Source organism: Sapajus apella, unplaced genomic scaffold (genome assembly GCF_009761245.1).
Source record: "Sapajus apella isolate SASKATOON/1434 unplaced genomic scaffold, GSC_monkey_1.0 scaffold2, whole genome shotgun sequence".
Classification (NCBI taxonomy): Eukaryota; Metazoa; Chordata; class Mammalia; order Primates; family Cebidae; genus Sapajus; species Sapajus apella.
In genome coordinates, this window is record NW_022436942.1 from 57,727,610 (window position 1) to 57,744,979 (window position 17,370).

The 17,370-nt window shown below is 36.7% G+C and overlaps 1 protein-coding gene across 16 annotated transcripts in view; it reads right to left on the reverse strand.

The window, feature by feature from the left end:
- Positions 1-17,370, reverse strand: part of ANKS1B (ankyrin repeat and sterile alpha motif domain containing 1B) — a 1,261,971-nt gene that overhangs the window by 516,774 nt on the left and 727,827 nt on the right. For 13 of the 16 annotated variants that reach the window (XM_032285340.1, XM_032285282.1, XM_032285354.1 and 10 more), the window contains 2 exons: positions 9,671-10,260; positions 7,594-7,666 (listed from right to left, as the gene is read on the reverse strand). In XM_032285340.1, coding sequence (XP_032141231.1) covers positions 7,594-7,666; positions 9,671-10,260 — 663 coding nt within the window. The remainder of the gene's footprint in view (positions 1-7,593; positions 7,667-9,670; positions 10,261-17,370) is intronic. The other 3 variants (XM_032285364.1, XM_032285323.1, XM_032285273.1) reach the window with 1 other exon arrangement.

The following is a 17,370-nucleotide window of genomic DNA, read 5'->3' on the forward strand; positions in this document are numbered from 1 at the left end:
AACATTCCACTACTAAGGGATGATTTCACTTGCTCATCTCTTTAGGCCTCTTATGTCGTAAGCAAATATTAGCCACAGAATAATACTCAACTATTTTACATTTAAAAGAAACCAAATATCACATATGAACATTATCTCTAATTTTAGAAGACTAGAGAATCTCAGTGGTATTTGAAAGATCAAAATTTATATTATGCATGTTATTTTTGCTTTTAAACACTAGTTAGAATATATGGTGCTAAATACATTTTAGTGTCTGTGCTGCTAAGAACACAATCGTTTGATTAAACAAGATCTCTTGATAAAGATGGTTAGCTCATGCTAGCCTAACAATTACTAAAATTCACATTTTTACATGAGTATTCTACTATCAAGAGATTCCTTAGATTTAATCCATCTGAAAAAAAGTCAGTAAAATGTTATATAAAATAATATTAAAAATAAATCCTCTCTTGATTTAGACAAAATAGTGTGCTTGTGTGCTAAAGTGTTCTACTACCCACCTTCCACAGCTGCTTCTATTAAAAATCATACTGCAAAAAGAAATAAAAATCAAAAATAAAATATGCCTGTTGCAAAGCATTTCAGAGAAGCTTTTATGTGAAATTTAACAGTTCATGGAACAAAGAATATGACTGGAGGCAAGGAAAATTCTTCCTCTGAAAATAAGTGAAACCTAGGTCATCATTAGAGTTTGTGCATTCACTTTTGGGAGATAGGATATGTTCAGGGCTGTGACTCATTTACATATATGACTCTGTGGCCTGTGCTTTGGGAGGGCTGTGGGGTGTTAGCTAAAACCTTCCATGCTGGTAGAGTAGTTAGACTTTGCTAAGAGGAAGGTTGCTTCTATACTTACACCCCCTGAGATGGCTCTCTTTAGTGCATGTCTGTATGATTTGACCTAAGAGAAAGAAGAAATGTGCTAGGTTCTGTTATTCAATGCCAGCAGCATATTTTATTAAAATAAGTGCGGACTTCAAGAAAAGAAAAATAGGGGTTTGAAGCAGCTGACAAGTCAACAAGCTACATAATTTTTCTGAGCTTTTCTTCATCTATAAAATGGGTATAATACTACTTCACTGAGTTGTTTTGAGAACTGAATACAAAAAATGTTAACAGTAGTAAATGCACATCATCTGATACACAGTTAAGAATGGAATACATTTTAGTACATTTTAGCATCCTTTTTTTTTCAGTTCTGTAATAAGGAGGTTGTAAACACATTTTTTAAAAAAACGGTTTCCCTAGAGTTTGGTGGGTGATATTCCCATTTAGGAGGACAGCTATCAGATGCATTGGTGACAAAGTACCTCCTGACGCAGACCCAGAGCTATGTGAGCAAACATGAGGGGCCTGGAAGCAACCCAGACATTAGGCAGGAACAGTTTAAAGGGCTGCCAAGATGTTTGCTCTCCTCTACTCAGAAGGAGACCCTTTTAGAGGAAAGGGACACATGAGCTCTCCCTGTTTCTGCAGACACAGAGAAAGAGGAGATAGGATCAGGAAGCCAGAGAACCTTTACTCTGCCTTAGTGAGTTCCTAAAGTCCTAGAAACTCTCTATGGGTGGGTCTCTACTGCTATGAGGGACTCTAAACTGTGATCTGGCCCTCAGATCCCAGGAGGAAGAGAAGCAAAAGCTTAGAAAGCAGGATTGCAGGAAGAATGTTAGCCACTGATTTAATGAGCTATTTATTTTCCAGCAAATGGCCTAAGAACTATGCTTTATCTATCCAATGTAGACAATGTACTCTATGATAAAATTCCTTATGAATTAATTTTAATAGCTTTCATTTATAATTAAAATCTAGATGACATATATTGACAAATGAATACAATTTAAGTATAAGAAGAAAATGCGAGCCTTAAAAATACATTTTAACTACATACTATTTTTTATGCGATATTTTTTTATCTTGCAGTTTGTTCAATGTAACACAAGATTATTAAAACTGGTTTAGAAATAGGAGCGTGTTTATAAGATTATCTGTCACCCTTTTATTGTGAAGCCTGGGCACTTGACTACTCTGCATGTTTGCTGTTGTGTAATGACAAGCACATCCTGTGGAGCCAATTACTGCCTTCACTTTATTTAAGTGATCCTCTATCCCATCAAGAAGATCTTCAACCTGATTCTTAGAAAAGTGTGAGAATTTGAAGTATCAGTTCCAATGAAGGTGGTAAATTTCCCAACTTGAAAGCACTTTCTTATGATTACAATGACGATTAAAGAAAGAAAAGTTCAAAAAAGATTCCATATAAAAGCAACTTAGGAGTAATTATACCTTAACTAGAATCTCAGTGATCAAAATGATAAAAAAGATTTCCCAAGAATCTTTCTGTGTGACGTGCACTCTAATGAGAAAGAGAAGCCATGCGTACTCTGATAAAAAGGCAAGCAAACTATATTTCTGAATTACTGTTATGTTTTAGGCTATAAAGTTGAGCATTCTCAATCTGCAAATCCAAAATCCGAAATGCTCCAAAATCTGAATTTTTTGAACACCTATATGACACCAGAAGTAGAAAATATTGACTGTATTTTGACAAGTCACAGTCAAAATACAGTCAAAATTTGGTTTTATGCACAAAATTATTAAAAATATTGTATGAAATTACTTTCACACTATGTATAGAAGGTGTATATGAATAACAAATGAATTTTGTGTTTAGATTTGGGTCCCAACTCTAAGATATTTCATTATATATATGTAAACATTCCAAAATCCAAAAAAATTTGAAATCTGAAACACTTCTGGTCACAAGCATTTCAGATAAGAGATACCTAAACTGTAGTAGTACAGTGTATAATTTAATCTTGCAACAGTCTTATAAGGTGGTTATTAAAAGTCTGAGTTTCTAGGTGAGGAAATTGACATCAGAGAGATCAGAAATTGCAAAGCTGGAACTTGAGACCAGGTTCATCTAACTTCAAAACCTGTTATCTGAAAGGATTCTAAAAATGCAAACCTGAGAGTGCCTGATGATATAGAATATATTATCGTGTCAAATATCCAGCTTTACCAAAGAACAGGGTGTTCTACACAATATGAGGTATTGAATATAACTGAATCCTATGCCAATACTGATTTGTTTGGCATTTGAGTCTCATTTCAAGTGGGAAAATAGAAGTTTTGTTTGTGAAACTTATAAATTAATAAGTTCTGAGTGAGTATCAAAAGGACTGATCTAAAACAAATTCAGGAAATTATATTTATTCTTATTTCTGACTTAGTTCTGGATAGTTGATGTTGCTGAATAAGTTTCAAAATACTATATAATTGCTGAGAAAATTGGGGTGGGAGGAAAAAGAGAAAATTGATTTCTATTAGTAAAACTATTGATGACTCATAGAGACTGCTCAAACTTTGAGTGGGTTCATATTTATAGGAATAAAGATAAGAAACTTCTAAATCTTTTCCTGATCCAATAAATATTTTGTTTATAAGATATCTGACATTAGAAATGTATAAGTGGGGGACAGCAAACAAAAATGCTGAGACAAAATGGGCAAGAGCACACAAAATGTAATGCTGACTTTTGATCCTTTATCTCCATTGCTTATGATTTTATTCTCCCAATTGTCTTATGAGGCTTTAAGCAACGAACATAAATGTTCAAAAAACTACACAGCTCTGTTAAAGCCAGCCATAGCACTTGACTCAGTAGCCTTCCAAAGCAAAACTTTGGAGATAGACAACACATACTATGTAAAACAGTGTTTCCTCTTGCTCATTTTAAATTTACCTCCCATTAATTTCATTGCCTGTCTTTTCCCAGTTGTCGAGCAAAAACGTATGATCAGATCTCATCAAAATCATTTAGACCATTAGACTCTTCTTTATTTGCCAAGGTATCCTAGAATTTTAGGTTCTCTTTTAGTAACTACTCTTCTATGGTACCAACTGACTGGTGCATTTGTTACAACATGTATTCCAACTGACACACCACAACAATTCCAGGGATGACAGCAAGTTAAACATTAAGGTTTTGGGACTAGCTGACATTCTAAGATTCTTAAAGAAAGGGCTTATGTGTACTTATTTTTGTATGACCACAGCAGCAAACACAATGTCAGCATCACAATAGGACAAGGTGAGAGCTAACATTTAATATACATCTACTTATGTTAGATTTTTATGTATATGCCATCATGCATCTCTATAATCATCCTCTATTACTATTCTCATTTCTGTCAATGGGGAAACTGAGTAAATCGCCTAAGATCAAGCAGCTAGTAAATAACAGAGCTGAGATTTGAATTTATGTCTGTCTGACATTTTCTTTTCCATGTGATTTCCCAACCCACACTCAGTACCCAAAATATGACTTGTGGAATGCCATTTTCATAGGGTTGTTTATCACACCTCTAGTTAAACCTAGCCTTGAGAGGGAATAAACTGCAACTCAGCAAAACTGTAATTCACAACTAGTCTAACGGCCAAGTGGAATGCTACATCCCATGGTCAATCACTTAGCACAGAGTAGTGTGATAAATAGGTAAAAATTCAGGCACACACAGAGCCAGCCTTTGTTAATAATGATGCTTCTTTGGGGACTGAGTCTCTAATTTCATTTTAACTGCCATTGCAGAAAAATGATAAATAAAAACAGTAGGTAGGATGGCAATATGAGAGTAGAAAGAGAATTAAGAAAAAATAATTTGTGAGTTTGTTTACCACTAAAATACCCTTAAATGGCAGCTTTGTCTGAGTGGCATTTTTAACATTTATTTTTACTTTTTTATAATCATGATATTTTTATGGTTCTATGGCACTATATGTTTGAAGAATTTTAGAACATTAATGTTCAATGTTACCTAAATTTAACTGTGGACTTAATGCATGAAACACCATTCCAGCAGAGAAGCATTCCTAGCCTGAACATCCTCAGTATTGAAGAACTTACTATCTCACTAGCAGCCACTCTATCTTTGAATAAAGATAGAATGAGAAAAGTTGATAAGAAAAGAAATTCTTACCTTTACATCAATCAAAGATCTGTATTCTTATAATTTCCCTGAAATTATTCTGTTAGCACGTCTGAAAGAATTATGTGGCAACATATGTTGGTAGGCTGGTTGCTTGGGTTTTGGCAAAGTCCTCAGTGTTTGTCAGCATTTCTAAGTGAGAGAACTGGCTACACAGTCTCTCCTGGAGCTAATATCATACTTGTGTCACTAAACATATGTATGCAATTTTGAGAATTGGTTCCTAATTTTTCAGTTTTAAAATCTAATGCAAACTTGTATTTCAGAAAAGATATTGCTTGACCTTTTTAAAAATTATCACTCAATTAACATGAGTCCTAGTCAACTTAGAATAAAATAACTTCTCACTTGTTCCAACATAAGAGAAACAAGCAAGATTTTCCTACTAGGGACTCACTTAGACCTGCGTATTCTTTTTAGTGATTGCAATATTACTTCTTAGTCACCCAGGCCAAGCCACTGTAAAATAACCATTCTCCAGCTTTCCTGGTCTTAAGAGTCACTTGGACTGCTTGTTTAAAAGACTTATTTGTTGAGCTCCGCCTCCAGAAATACTGATTTAGTAGGATGGAGCCCAGGAATCTTCATTTTTCACCAGTGCTGGACATGATTCTGATACAAGTGGTTTGTAGATCACATTTTGGGAAAAATTACCTAATGTTATTGTAATGGTAGTTCATTCAGTTTTGCTTCAATACAAAATTGCAAAGATAATACTATTGGGTTTTCTAGATATAGGATCATGTCATCGGCAAACAGAGATAGTTTCACTTCCTGTCTTCCTACTTGGATGCTGTATTTGTCCGTTTTTCACACTGTTATAAAGATACCACCTGAGACTGGGTAATTTATAAAGAAAAGAGGTTTACCTGATTCACAGATCTGCATGGCTGAGGAGGCCTCAGGAAACTTACAATCATGGCACAAGGCAAAGGGGAAGCAAGGCACATCTTACATGGTAGCAGGAGAGACAGAGTAAGGGGTAGTACCACACTTTAAGACCATCAGGTCTCATAAGAACTCACTCATTATCATGAGAACAGCAGGAGGGGAACCACCCCCATGTTCCAGTCTTCTCCCATTAGGTCCCTCCTTTGACATGTTGGGATTACAATTTGAGATGAGATTTGGGTGGGAACACAGCCAAACCATATCAGATGTCCTTTATTTCTTTCTCTTGCCTGACTGCACTGGCCAGAACTTCTAATACTGTATTGAATAGGAATAGAGAGGGCATCCTTGTTTTGTGCTGATTTTCAAGGAGAATGCTTCCAGCTTTTGCCTATTAAAAAGAATGAGATTATATCCTTTGCAGGGACATGGATGGAGCTGGAGGCCAAGAACAGAAAACCAACTTCTGTATCTTCTCACTTATAAGTGGGAGCTAAATGATGAGAACACATGGACACATAGAGGGGAACAACACACACTGGGGGGGCTTTCAGAGGATGGAGGGTGGTAGGAGAGAGAGAGAGTCAGGAAAAATAATGGGTACTAGGCTAAATACCTGGTGGTGAAATAATCTGTACAATAAACCTCATGACACAAGCTTACCTATGCAGCAAACATACTTGTACTCCTCAACTTAAAAGTTGTAAAACAAGAAAACTACAAGGATGATAAGATTTGGGGTGTTTTCATAATTTTTCATATATGTCAACTGAGAATATCAAAATGAATCACCAGGCTTTTTTGTTTGTGATGTGTGCCTGTGTGTTTGTCACAAAATTCACACTTTTTAACTGTGCCTGTCTTACACTAAAATGGTCATTATACCCCGTTGTATTGGCCTAGACGTGTGTGTGTGTGTCTGGGGGGCTCCAGACACATTTGGTGCTAATACATAAGTAATGCAAATATCTCTGTGTCTGCTACAAAACACAAACAAGAAAAATAAATAGACTTTGATATAATATGGCCTTCCACTTCCACTCAGAGCTTTTGTTGTAGGGGAGAAAATAATACTTACTAAGAGTAATATATCAAATAGTGATTGCAAAACCAGCTATTTGCAAAAGTGTGCTAAGTATTAATGGATACATGAAGATGATTAACACACAGTTCTTGCCAAATTGGAGCCTGCAACTTGGCAGACGTTGTTAGTCATTTTGGTCAGGTAAATGATTCACTGAATAAGAAATATTAGTGTATTAAGTCATCAGATTCTTTAATGCTTTGAAGTGCTTCATACTGAGCTCTACACAAAGTGGAAACCTGGTGTATGTGTGTGTGTGTGTCTATATACATATTTGAAGACAGGGTCTCACTACCTTGTCCGGCTGGTCTCAAAGACCTAGGCTCTAGCAATCCTCTGGCCTCAGCCTCCCGAGTAGCTGGGACTACAGGCACATGCCACGGCACATAGAAAAACTTCACTGGCATAGTAAAATAGCACATGGGAAGATCCTCTCAATTTGCTAAGTCAATATTATTATAACTGATGTTGCTTATAGGGCATTGTTGTTAGATCTGAAAGTGGAATGAAATAATTTGTAGTTACTGTTATAATTTTAAAAAATGCAATTATCTAAAGATTCCTGTAATTTTCTCACTGTTCCTAAGCACATTTATTCATTATAATGTAGAGGAAGGTTTCCCTTACTTGTGATCTCACCATTCATTTCTTTAAGTTCATTGTTGATTCCAACATCTATGGAACTCATTATCTTGTCAATCTGTAAGAAACAAAAACCATTTAAATGGATTATTACATTCACTTTTAACATTGCATTTTAAAATAACTTTCAAATGAAGGGAGCAAATATTTTTGGTGTTATTACCATAGTGTTCCACAGTTAAGACTAATAGAGAAAAATTTAAAGGGAAGTAAACAAACATCTTTGGGATTGTTTTATTAAAATGTAAGGTATGCTCCTCTTTCTTAAACTTTCAAAATTAGCTTGCCTTTTCTTTGTGTTTCTTGAAATAAACTTTATACTTGGATAGCTTGGTAATTTAGGAACTGTGTATTCTTCAAACTCAGAAAAGGCTGTAGATAAATTCATGTGACAGTCTTTGCTCTCTGGCATCCTTCTTCTTCTAACTAAGAACACATCTCTCATCTAACTGGTAAAGGAGCAGGTTTCAGGGTGTGGAGAGCATGGCCACTGGAGCAAAGTTTTTTGTCTTTTGTTTTTGATGGAGTCTCACTCTGTTGCCCAGGCTGTAGTGCAGAGGCACTATCTTAACTCACTGTAACCTCTGCCTTCTAGGTCCAAGCGATTCTTGTGCCTCAGCCTCCCAAGTAGCTGTGATTACAGGTGTGTGCCACCACACTCCGCTAATTTTTGTGTTTTTAGTAGAGACAGGACTTCACAATGTTGGCCAGCCTATTTCTGAATTCCTGGCCTCAAGTGATCTACCTGCCTTGGTGTCCCAGAGTGCTGGGATTACAGGCGTGAGCCACTGTGCCCAGACTGGAGCCAAGTTCTAACCAAATGGCTTGATCAGCCACAAGTTTATTAGTGGCATCTAATCACCAGCATCTAGGCATGAAACAACTTAATTCTAAGATCTAAGTTAAATGTTAATTAATTTTACCTCCACAACAGGATTTCAGATGATATTCACTAAACTAATAAATATAAGAAATGGCTATACTTGAGAAACTAACCATCTACTAGTATGAAATTTAAAGGAAGATATGACTGTTTAAGCTGTAGTAATTTACGGCTTAACGCCACTACAGATGTTAACAATCCTCTCCTGAATATTATAGCAGGTTTCAGAAAGCAAAATGGGCATTACTTAAATGTCCCAATTTTGTTCACCCTGAAACAGATGCAGAGATATTAAGAGATTTTCCCAGACAGCTCACTTCAGAATATCATTATCAGAACCATATCCATTTCTAGTTCTCTGAATACTATAATGACCTATTGTGTTTCTAAACCTAATCCAACTGGTACAGTCTTTTCAGAGATAATATGTGATGTGTTAGAATGAAATACCAAGAGAGACTGTGGTTCATTCTTTGAAGAAATTCAAGAAAAAGCAAGAAACTTTATTATTTTATGATGCAGTCCTCCTCGGGGACAAGGAATGATATTTTATAATCTTACAAGAGTACTTACTTTCTAAATAACTTTATGAAATTAAAGAACTTTGTCTTTAAGTAGAGCTTAAATTGGTGATATTTGAACCTCAAACATTTTTTTCTTTGTTTCCCTGATAGCTGCAAAGGGGAAATATCAAATGATGTGTGTTTATTGTATGCTGCTTGGAGAATAGCTAGGACACTTTATTTACTAAAGATTCTAAGGAGCTCCTCTGAAAATATAAGATACTTTAAAGAAGGGAGACAAGCTAAGAAAGAGTTTGGCAAGTAGCAAAACAACACAGAGCAAAATACCAAGCTTTTTCTCAATTTGTCAGCTGCAATGCCTGGTAGGACAAGATGTGAACATTCTCTTGTACCTCATAGCTAGTTATTACTTCTGCTTGATATCAATTTCTATGGAAACAATAGATTAACCCACATGTGTGGAACTGTGTTGGTTTTTATACTTGCTGTGAAATTACCATGCATTGCCCATAGAAGAATTTCCTTCCAGTTAGAGCTGTATGCATTTGTTAATTTTTTTTTATTTTGAAAGACCTAAAAAGCTGAGAATCCTTCCCTCAAACCTCCCTCAACTCCAAAGCCTTATATAATGAACAGCAAGAAGAACAAATCTTACTTCTTCCCATTCCGATGTGAAGGATGGTGTTCTTTCAGAATTTCCTTTAGAACTGGGTTCTGCAGTGGAAGATTCACTCCAGTTAACTCTTGATGTTTTCTCATTGGACGGATAGGCAATGAGATCAGAATCAGATTTAGAGACATTTTTTGACAAATGCATGTCGATCAAGGCTTTAGGCAATGACCTTATTCTCCCCAGAGTACAGGCTCTCTCCACAAATCCCCCTGTATTCATAACCCACTGGTCCCCATTCCGGGATCCACTCCTGGTTGATCTTGTGCCAACAATAGTATGGTTTTCAAGTTGGTTGCTTTTTTTGTGAAAAATTGTTCTACTGACCACTTTGGGTTTAATTTTCTTTACCAAAGGTTCTGAGTTATTTTCTATTGGAGACTGCTTGATGGGCAAAGGACTTTTTGCCAAACTGACTTCATCTTGTCCTTTTTCACACTGTTCTCTTTTCCCATAGAGATGAAATGGATTTTCAGGGGACTCGCAGGCTGGAGAGGATCCATGGAGCAGGCCTGCAAATTGCCCAGGATCATATTCTTTTGGGGGATCATTGTCATCCTGTTGGGAGAGGTCATCTGCAAAAGGAAGGAGGGATATCAGGATGCTTGTTTATAGAAGGTTTTGAAAACCATGATATAATAGCAGTGCCCTTAAGAACATCTGCAATATCCAGACATTTGTTTTACTGCTACATAGCAATACATTCACTTTATGAAATACCCATGACCCCACAGTGCCATGTATAGAATGAATGTATGAGTATGAGTGTGTGTGTGTGTATGTGTGTGTGAATCATTCTTCCTGATATATCTTAGAGTTCATTTCAAAAGTGTGAATTGTGTATGAATTGAGTGACTTCATTCACTTCTTCCTTGAACCCAGGGTGTATGTGTTTTTTTTTTTTTTTTTTTTTTTTTTTTTTTTTTTTTTTTTTTTGAGACGGAGTTTCACTCTTGTTACCCAGGCTGGAGTGCAATGGCGCAATCTCGGCTCACCGCAACCTCTGCGTCCTGGGTTCAGGCAATTCTCCTGCCTCAGCCTCCTGAGTAGCTGGGATTACAGGCATGCGCCACCATGCCCAGCTGATTTTTTGTATTTTTAGTAGAGACGGGGTTTCACCATGTTGATCAGGATGGTCTCGATCTCTTGACCTCGTGATCCACCCGCCTTGGCCTCCCAAAGTACTGGGATTACAGGCATGAGCCATCGCGCCCGGCCAGGGTGTATGTTTTATAGCAAATGAACGAAATTGGGCTTTCTTGAAGTAGGACACACACATCTAAGCTCTCTCAGTAAATGAATCATCATGCAATAGGACATCAGACAGGTAAGTCAAAGTCATGTATAATGATAACCCTCTGCCCTGCTCCCAGCAAATAAATTCAAAAACAAAAACTTGAAAAAAAGTATTATTAAAAGTAATATAAATTTAATAAACCTGATCATATTACCTTAAATATAAAATTAAAAATAATTCTATGCAGATTACATAATTTAGATAAAAATTGGTACAGACTTAACATAGGCAAACAATGCAATCCATAATATCAGAAAAAGTAAGGCTCTAATAAAAGAAACTGATGTTGAGCTATTAACACAAAGGTATCTTTTTCTTTCTTCTCTGAAATAGCATTAACTATTTTCTAATATCTTCAGATCTTTGGAGATATAATGCAGGAAAGAAACCAATGATGAATGATAATTTTTATTCCTTTGGAATTTTTTCTAAGATAAAACACATATTTTCTTTAAGATTTAAAATACATCATGCCTTTTGGGACTTAATTTGTCTTTTAAAGACATAAAACCTGGCCAAAGAATTTAGCAAAGAAAGTGCACTTTTTTTTTCAGTGTACATTTTAATTCATATTGATAGCTAAATATTGCCAAGATCAAAATTTAAATTACCTGATAAGCCCATAACTCACTGTTGCAAAGAACTAAAGTATAGCAACTGTGCTACATAATGCCAACAAACCCAAAGTTGATTTGCTGATTCATACTTTCAATAAGCTAGTTATTATCATAAACCCCAAACACTAACATTTTTATAAATTAACAAGTAACATTTAATGGGTAAGTGCTATCTGCTAGGCACCAAGGATCTATATTGTGAAAATGGCCATACTGCCCAAAGTAATTTACAGATTCAATCCTATCCCCATCAAGCTACCAATGACCTTCTTCGCAGAACTGGAAAAAATCACCTTAAACTTCATATGGAACCAAAAGAGAGCCCGCATAGCCAAGTCAATTCTAAGCAAAAAGAACAAAGCGGGAGGCATCACACTACCGGACTTCAAACTATATTACAAGGCTACAGTAATCAAAACAGCATGGTGCTGGTACCAAAACAGAGATAGAGACCAATGGAACAGAACTGAGGTCTCAGAGGCAACACAACAAATCTACAACCATCTGATCTTTGACAAACCAGACAAAAACAAGCAATGGGGAAAGGATTCCCTGTTTAATAAATGGTGTTGGGAAAACTGGCTAGCCATGTGCAGAAAGCAGAAACTGGACCCCTTCCTGACACCTTACACTAAAATTAACTCCAGATGGATTAACGACTTAAACATAAGACCTAACACCATAAAAACCCTAGAAGAAAATCTAGGCAAAACCATTCAGGACATAGGTGTAGGCAAGGACTTCATGACCAAAACCCCAAAAGCATTGACAACAAAAGCCAAAATAGGCAAATGGGACCTAATCAAACTCCACAGCTTCTGCACAGCAAAAGAAACAGTCATTAGAATGAATTGGCAACCAACAGAATGGGAAAAAATTTTTGCAGTTTACCCACCTGACAAAGGACTGATATCCAGAATTTACAAAGAACTAAAACAGATTTACAGGAAAAAAACTAACAAGCCCATTCAAAAGTAGGAAAAGGATATGAACAGACACTTTACAAAAGAAGACAAACATGAGGCCAACAAACATATGAAAAAATGCTAATCATCACTGGTCATTAGAGAAATGCAAATCAAAACAACATTGAGATACCATCTCATGCCAATTAGAATGGCGATCATTAAAAAATCTGGAGACAACAGATGCTGGAGAGGATGTGGAGAAATAGGAACACTTTTGCACTGTTGGTGGGAGTGTAAATTAGTTCAACCATTATGGAAGACAGTATGGCGATTCCTCAAGGACCTAGAAATAGAAATTCCATTTGACCCAGCAATCCCATTACTGGGTATATATCCAAAGGATTACAAATCATTCTACTATAAGGACATGTGCACACGAATATTCATTGCAGCACTGTTTACAATAGCAAAGACCTGGAACCAACCCAAATGCCCATCGACGATAGACTGGAAAGGGAAAATGTGGCACATATACACCATGGAATATTATGCAGCCATCAAAAACGATGAGTTTGTGTCCTTTGTAGGGACATGGATGAACCTGGAAACCATCATTCTCAGCAAACTGACAGAAGAGCAGAAGATCAAATACCGCATGTTCTCACTCATAGGCGGGTGAGAACACATGGACATAGGGAGGGGAGCACTACACACTGGGGTCAGTTGGGGGGAAATAGGGGAGGGACAGTGGGGGGTAGGGAGCTGGGGAGAGAGAGCAAGGGGAGAAATACCAGATGTAGGTGATGGGGAGGAAGGCATCAAATCACACTGCCACGTGTGTACCTACGCAACAATATTGCATGTTCTTCACATGTACCCCAAAACCTAAAATGCAATAAAATAAATGGGAAAAAAAAGAAATTATATTTATATCATCTCCTTTGATCCAATAACAATCCTATGAAGTGATTAATAGTAATTATGATTTTGTGATAGTAAGAAATGGCCAAAATATTTAATTACCATATTTTTATGAAATTGACAACCATTATAAGTCTCATTAGACATTGGCTTAGAAGTTGCTACAGACACATCTGTTTTTTATAGTGGAGACTGGCCCCAGGTCTCTATACTGCCCTCTGTCTGGGAACTGGTAAAAGCAGGTGTATTCCTAGCTGTATGTGTCTCTAGACTTCACCCTAGTTCCTGCTTGATTTTTCCAAAGAGAAGATGGTTACCTGTCCAGCTATCACACCAGCATCTTGAGATTGAAGAAAGAAGAGTGACAGGAAGAGAGATCCAGGAAACATGATCTACAAAAGCAACAATTCGCACCCATCTACTACTATTACACTCACTGTCTTCTCACAAAAACAAAACAACACAATAAAACCTCATCCTTTTCTAAAGTAGCCACACCGTCTTGATAACTGTATTTCGTCTCCCCCTCACAACAGAGACCATTCTAGGGGTAGAATAGTGAATGGATAGTGGGATAAGGCAGCTTTGAATTTTCTCTAAAGGCTAGAGTTTATCGCTGAGTATGTGCATCGCTAAGAAGTCAAAATTAACACTTAGACAACTTCAGAGGCTGGCACTTCTCCACCTAGTAAGTGATTAAGTTGAGATTCAAATTAACATCTATCATATTCTGACATCCATTGGCCTTGCAAATATATTCCTATTACAGATAAACTTTTTTTTTAAATCTAGGGTTGGTCTATCCATAGGACAAGCAAGCAGGCTCTTTGTTGAGAGAGACATGCTTCTCCTGTTCAGGACTATGTCTGGAGTTTGGGAAAAGTGGACTAAAAGCATTAGAGCTTTTTCTTTGTTTTGTTTTGTTTTCTTCTTGGAGATAAGCTAATACTAAGAAGAAAATAAGCCTGGCATTTTGTTCCAATATATATATTTTTTTCCCTTGGCTACTTGGATCTCACATAATGCTCTACAACATAAGCAGGTTGGTATGGGTGACAGTAATGGTGAGTAATGTAGTAGCAAGCAGGAATTCTGAAATAAGGAATTTTTGGAATTTCATCTTGAAAGTTACCGAAGAAGGATAAAGGGTCTGAATTTGAAAGGAAAATTGAAAATAACTAGCCTGTTGTGGGAAAAAGATTCTGTAAACCTCAGCCTAAAGAGTTTCTGACAATGTTCATTATCTAGAATAATAAGAATTTTAGGGGCATAATATTATTTAAAGTTTTCTGCAAATATTATTATTAGGTTGCCATACCCTCTGTAGCTTGACCACAATGACTATAATTACAACCCCATAAGGCTTTGTACTGTCCAAGTCCTCTAGTCACAAGCAGTCACTTCTCAAAGTAAAAGAGAATTTTGTTATTAGCTTATAAAGCTTAGTCTTTTGAATAGCAGTTCTTAGCATTGTGATGGTAACATATCTGTCAAGAGTGGTGAAAAGACAAATATTACTTGCTTTTTCCAGTGGCCAAATTCTAAATATTATTCAAGTCAAAGGAAATGAGAAGTTGATATGAAGTGTCCTGGGAAACCTGTGGGGTGGACTGATTGCAGTTACGGCCCCAGTCTGCTCACGGCTCCCTGCATGCATAGCCCTCCCTGTATCCAGTCCTCCCATGCTGACTCCCTCGCAGCATGGCCATGTGCCTTGCCCTGCTCAATCAGACTGCAGCAAATGTGATATGAGTAGAGACCTGAAAAGCGTGTGTGCATTAGACTTGTTCTCTTCTTGCTCTTGGGACCCTGCTACCATGTCAACAAGTCAGGCTGGCCTGCTGGATGATGAGGTGACACTTTATTCAGCTGTTTCAAAATGTGGGTTTCATTATTTTTTAAGTGTGTTGAAACCAACAGATCAGGAGACAATTGCCATTGAAAAGACAGATGCTATACTTATTGATCCAAGAAGAGAGGCATGCCACATTATAGGGCACCACAGGGAAATACCAGGGTCCCTCAGAAAGAGGCTGACAAAGTGAGGGGAGATTGAGGCAAGAGTCTTTGTTATGGTTTCCATGAAAAGAAACACACAAAGCAGGTATAAGCAGGTTTAGGACTGGCTAGTTTGAATAGTTTCAGCAGACTCTGGGTCATAGGAACTGTTCCTAGTTGTCTGGAAATTAGAGCAGGTGAATGAATAGTGGCCTAGAGAATGAGAGCCAGGTAAAGGAGGTAACTGGGGGTATGGGCTCTGGATTTGTTTGTTTGCATAAGAAAAGCATGCTCATGGGTGCTGTTGACTATCTAAAAACTAGCCCTAGGAGGGGCAGTCCCTCCACAGCAAGAACCCGAGACCAAAGCCTAAAAATAAAAATACACAAATAAAACAGAAAATAAAAAGACGTGGTTAATGCATCACCCAGTCCTGTCACCACAACCAAAAGCCAGCCAACTTCCACCTATGTGAGTGAGGCTATCTAGGACCTACCAAACTCAGGCCATTCTGCTAATACCACTGATACATTAGCAAGCACAGCCAACAGGAGCTGAGGCTTGCCCAGGCCAGAAGAAGATACCCACCAGGATCATGAGCTATATTAATGGCCATTAAGTTTGAGATGGTTTGATATATGACAATAGATAACTAATTCAACCTATATTCCAAGTTTTAAAGAATTAATACATTCTTCAAAATAAATCCTGGCAATATTTATATTTCCACATCTGGAAAATGATGATAATAATAGAATATACGTAAAAGTGCTGTGAAGATTGAATGAAATCATAGAATAATAAATGCGTTTGTCCATTTGGGCTGATATAACAAAATGCCATAAACTAGGTAGCTTATAAACAACAGATAATCATGTCTCACAGGCCTAGAGGCTAAGTCCAAGATCAAGACACCAGCAGATTTGGTGTCAGAAGAGGGCTTCTTTTCTGGTTCACAGAGGGCGCCATCTTGCCTGGGTCCTCACATGGTGCCCTCATGACTTAATCACCTCTCAGAGGGCCCACTTCCTATTACCATTATCTTGGGGGTTAGGATTTCAACATATGAATTTTGGTAGGACACAAATATTTGGACCATAGCAAGAAGTAAAGAAGTGAGAACAATACATGCTACATAGAACACTAAGAATGTGTTTCTATTATCACAATAATAATTTTGTAACTATAGGGCTTCATTTTTACAAAGAAACATAGTAATAACTGACTGTATTAGACACTCAATAAAGATTATTTTGACATGATAATCACATGGGATTTACTCCTTTGTTTCTGTTTGTATATTTTCAAAAGTATACTTTATAAAGAATTTTTGTTTTTTTACCCTTTCTTCAGACAAAATGGAGGCAAAATATATAGATTAAACTGTTTAATAACTTGTCTCATTTAATTTCACACTTCTCTTTTGATAAGTGGATATTATTTCATGCCAAGGTACAGAACTAAATATGTGTGAATTCCAATGTGATAGTTATTCAAAGCATCATTAGCATTTCAAATAAATGTTAGAATAAATGTCCAACAGGAACCAGTTCAATCTCTTTTTATCCATCTTTGCCGTGATTTTTATATCCTATATATCTGAATAACAATAAAATCCAAAATTTCATGCTATGGAAAAATTAGAGAAAACAAGTGACTTTTTCTATTATAGAGTATCACTTTTGTCTATTGGGTCATTGCATCTGCTTTAGAAAATACAATTTTTTCCTATTTTTAATGATACCAGGGCTGACGTTGATATTAGTAGAAACTGTGAATTTATTTCACAAATATGTATAAAACATTTCCTGTATATCAGGTAGCAAAGTTTCAGCAGTGTCAAAGGCAATGTGCTGCCTTCATGGTGCCTACATTCTAGCAGAAAGATGACTACAGGCAAATCAAGAAATGGTATAATTTTGAATTATGGTATGTTGTTCTGTG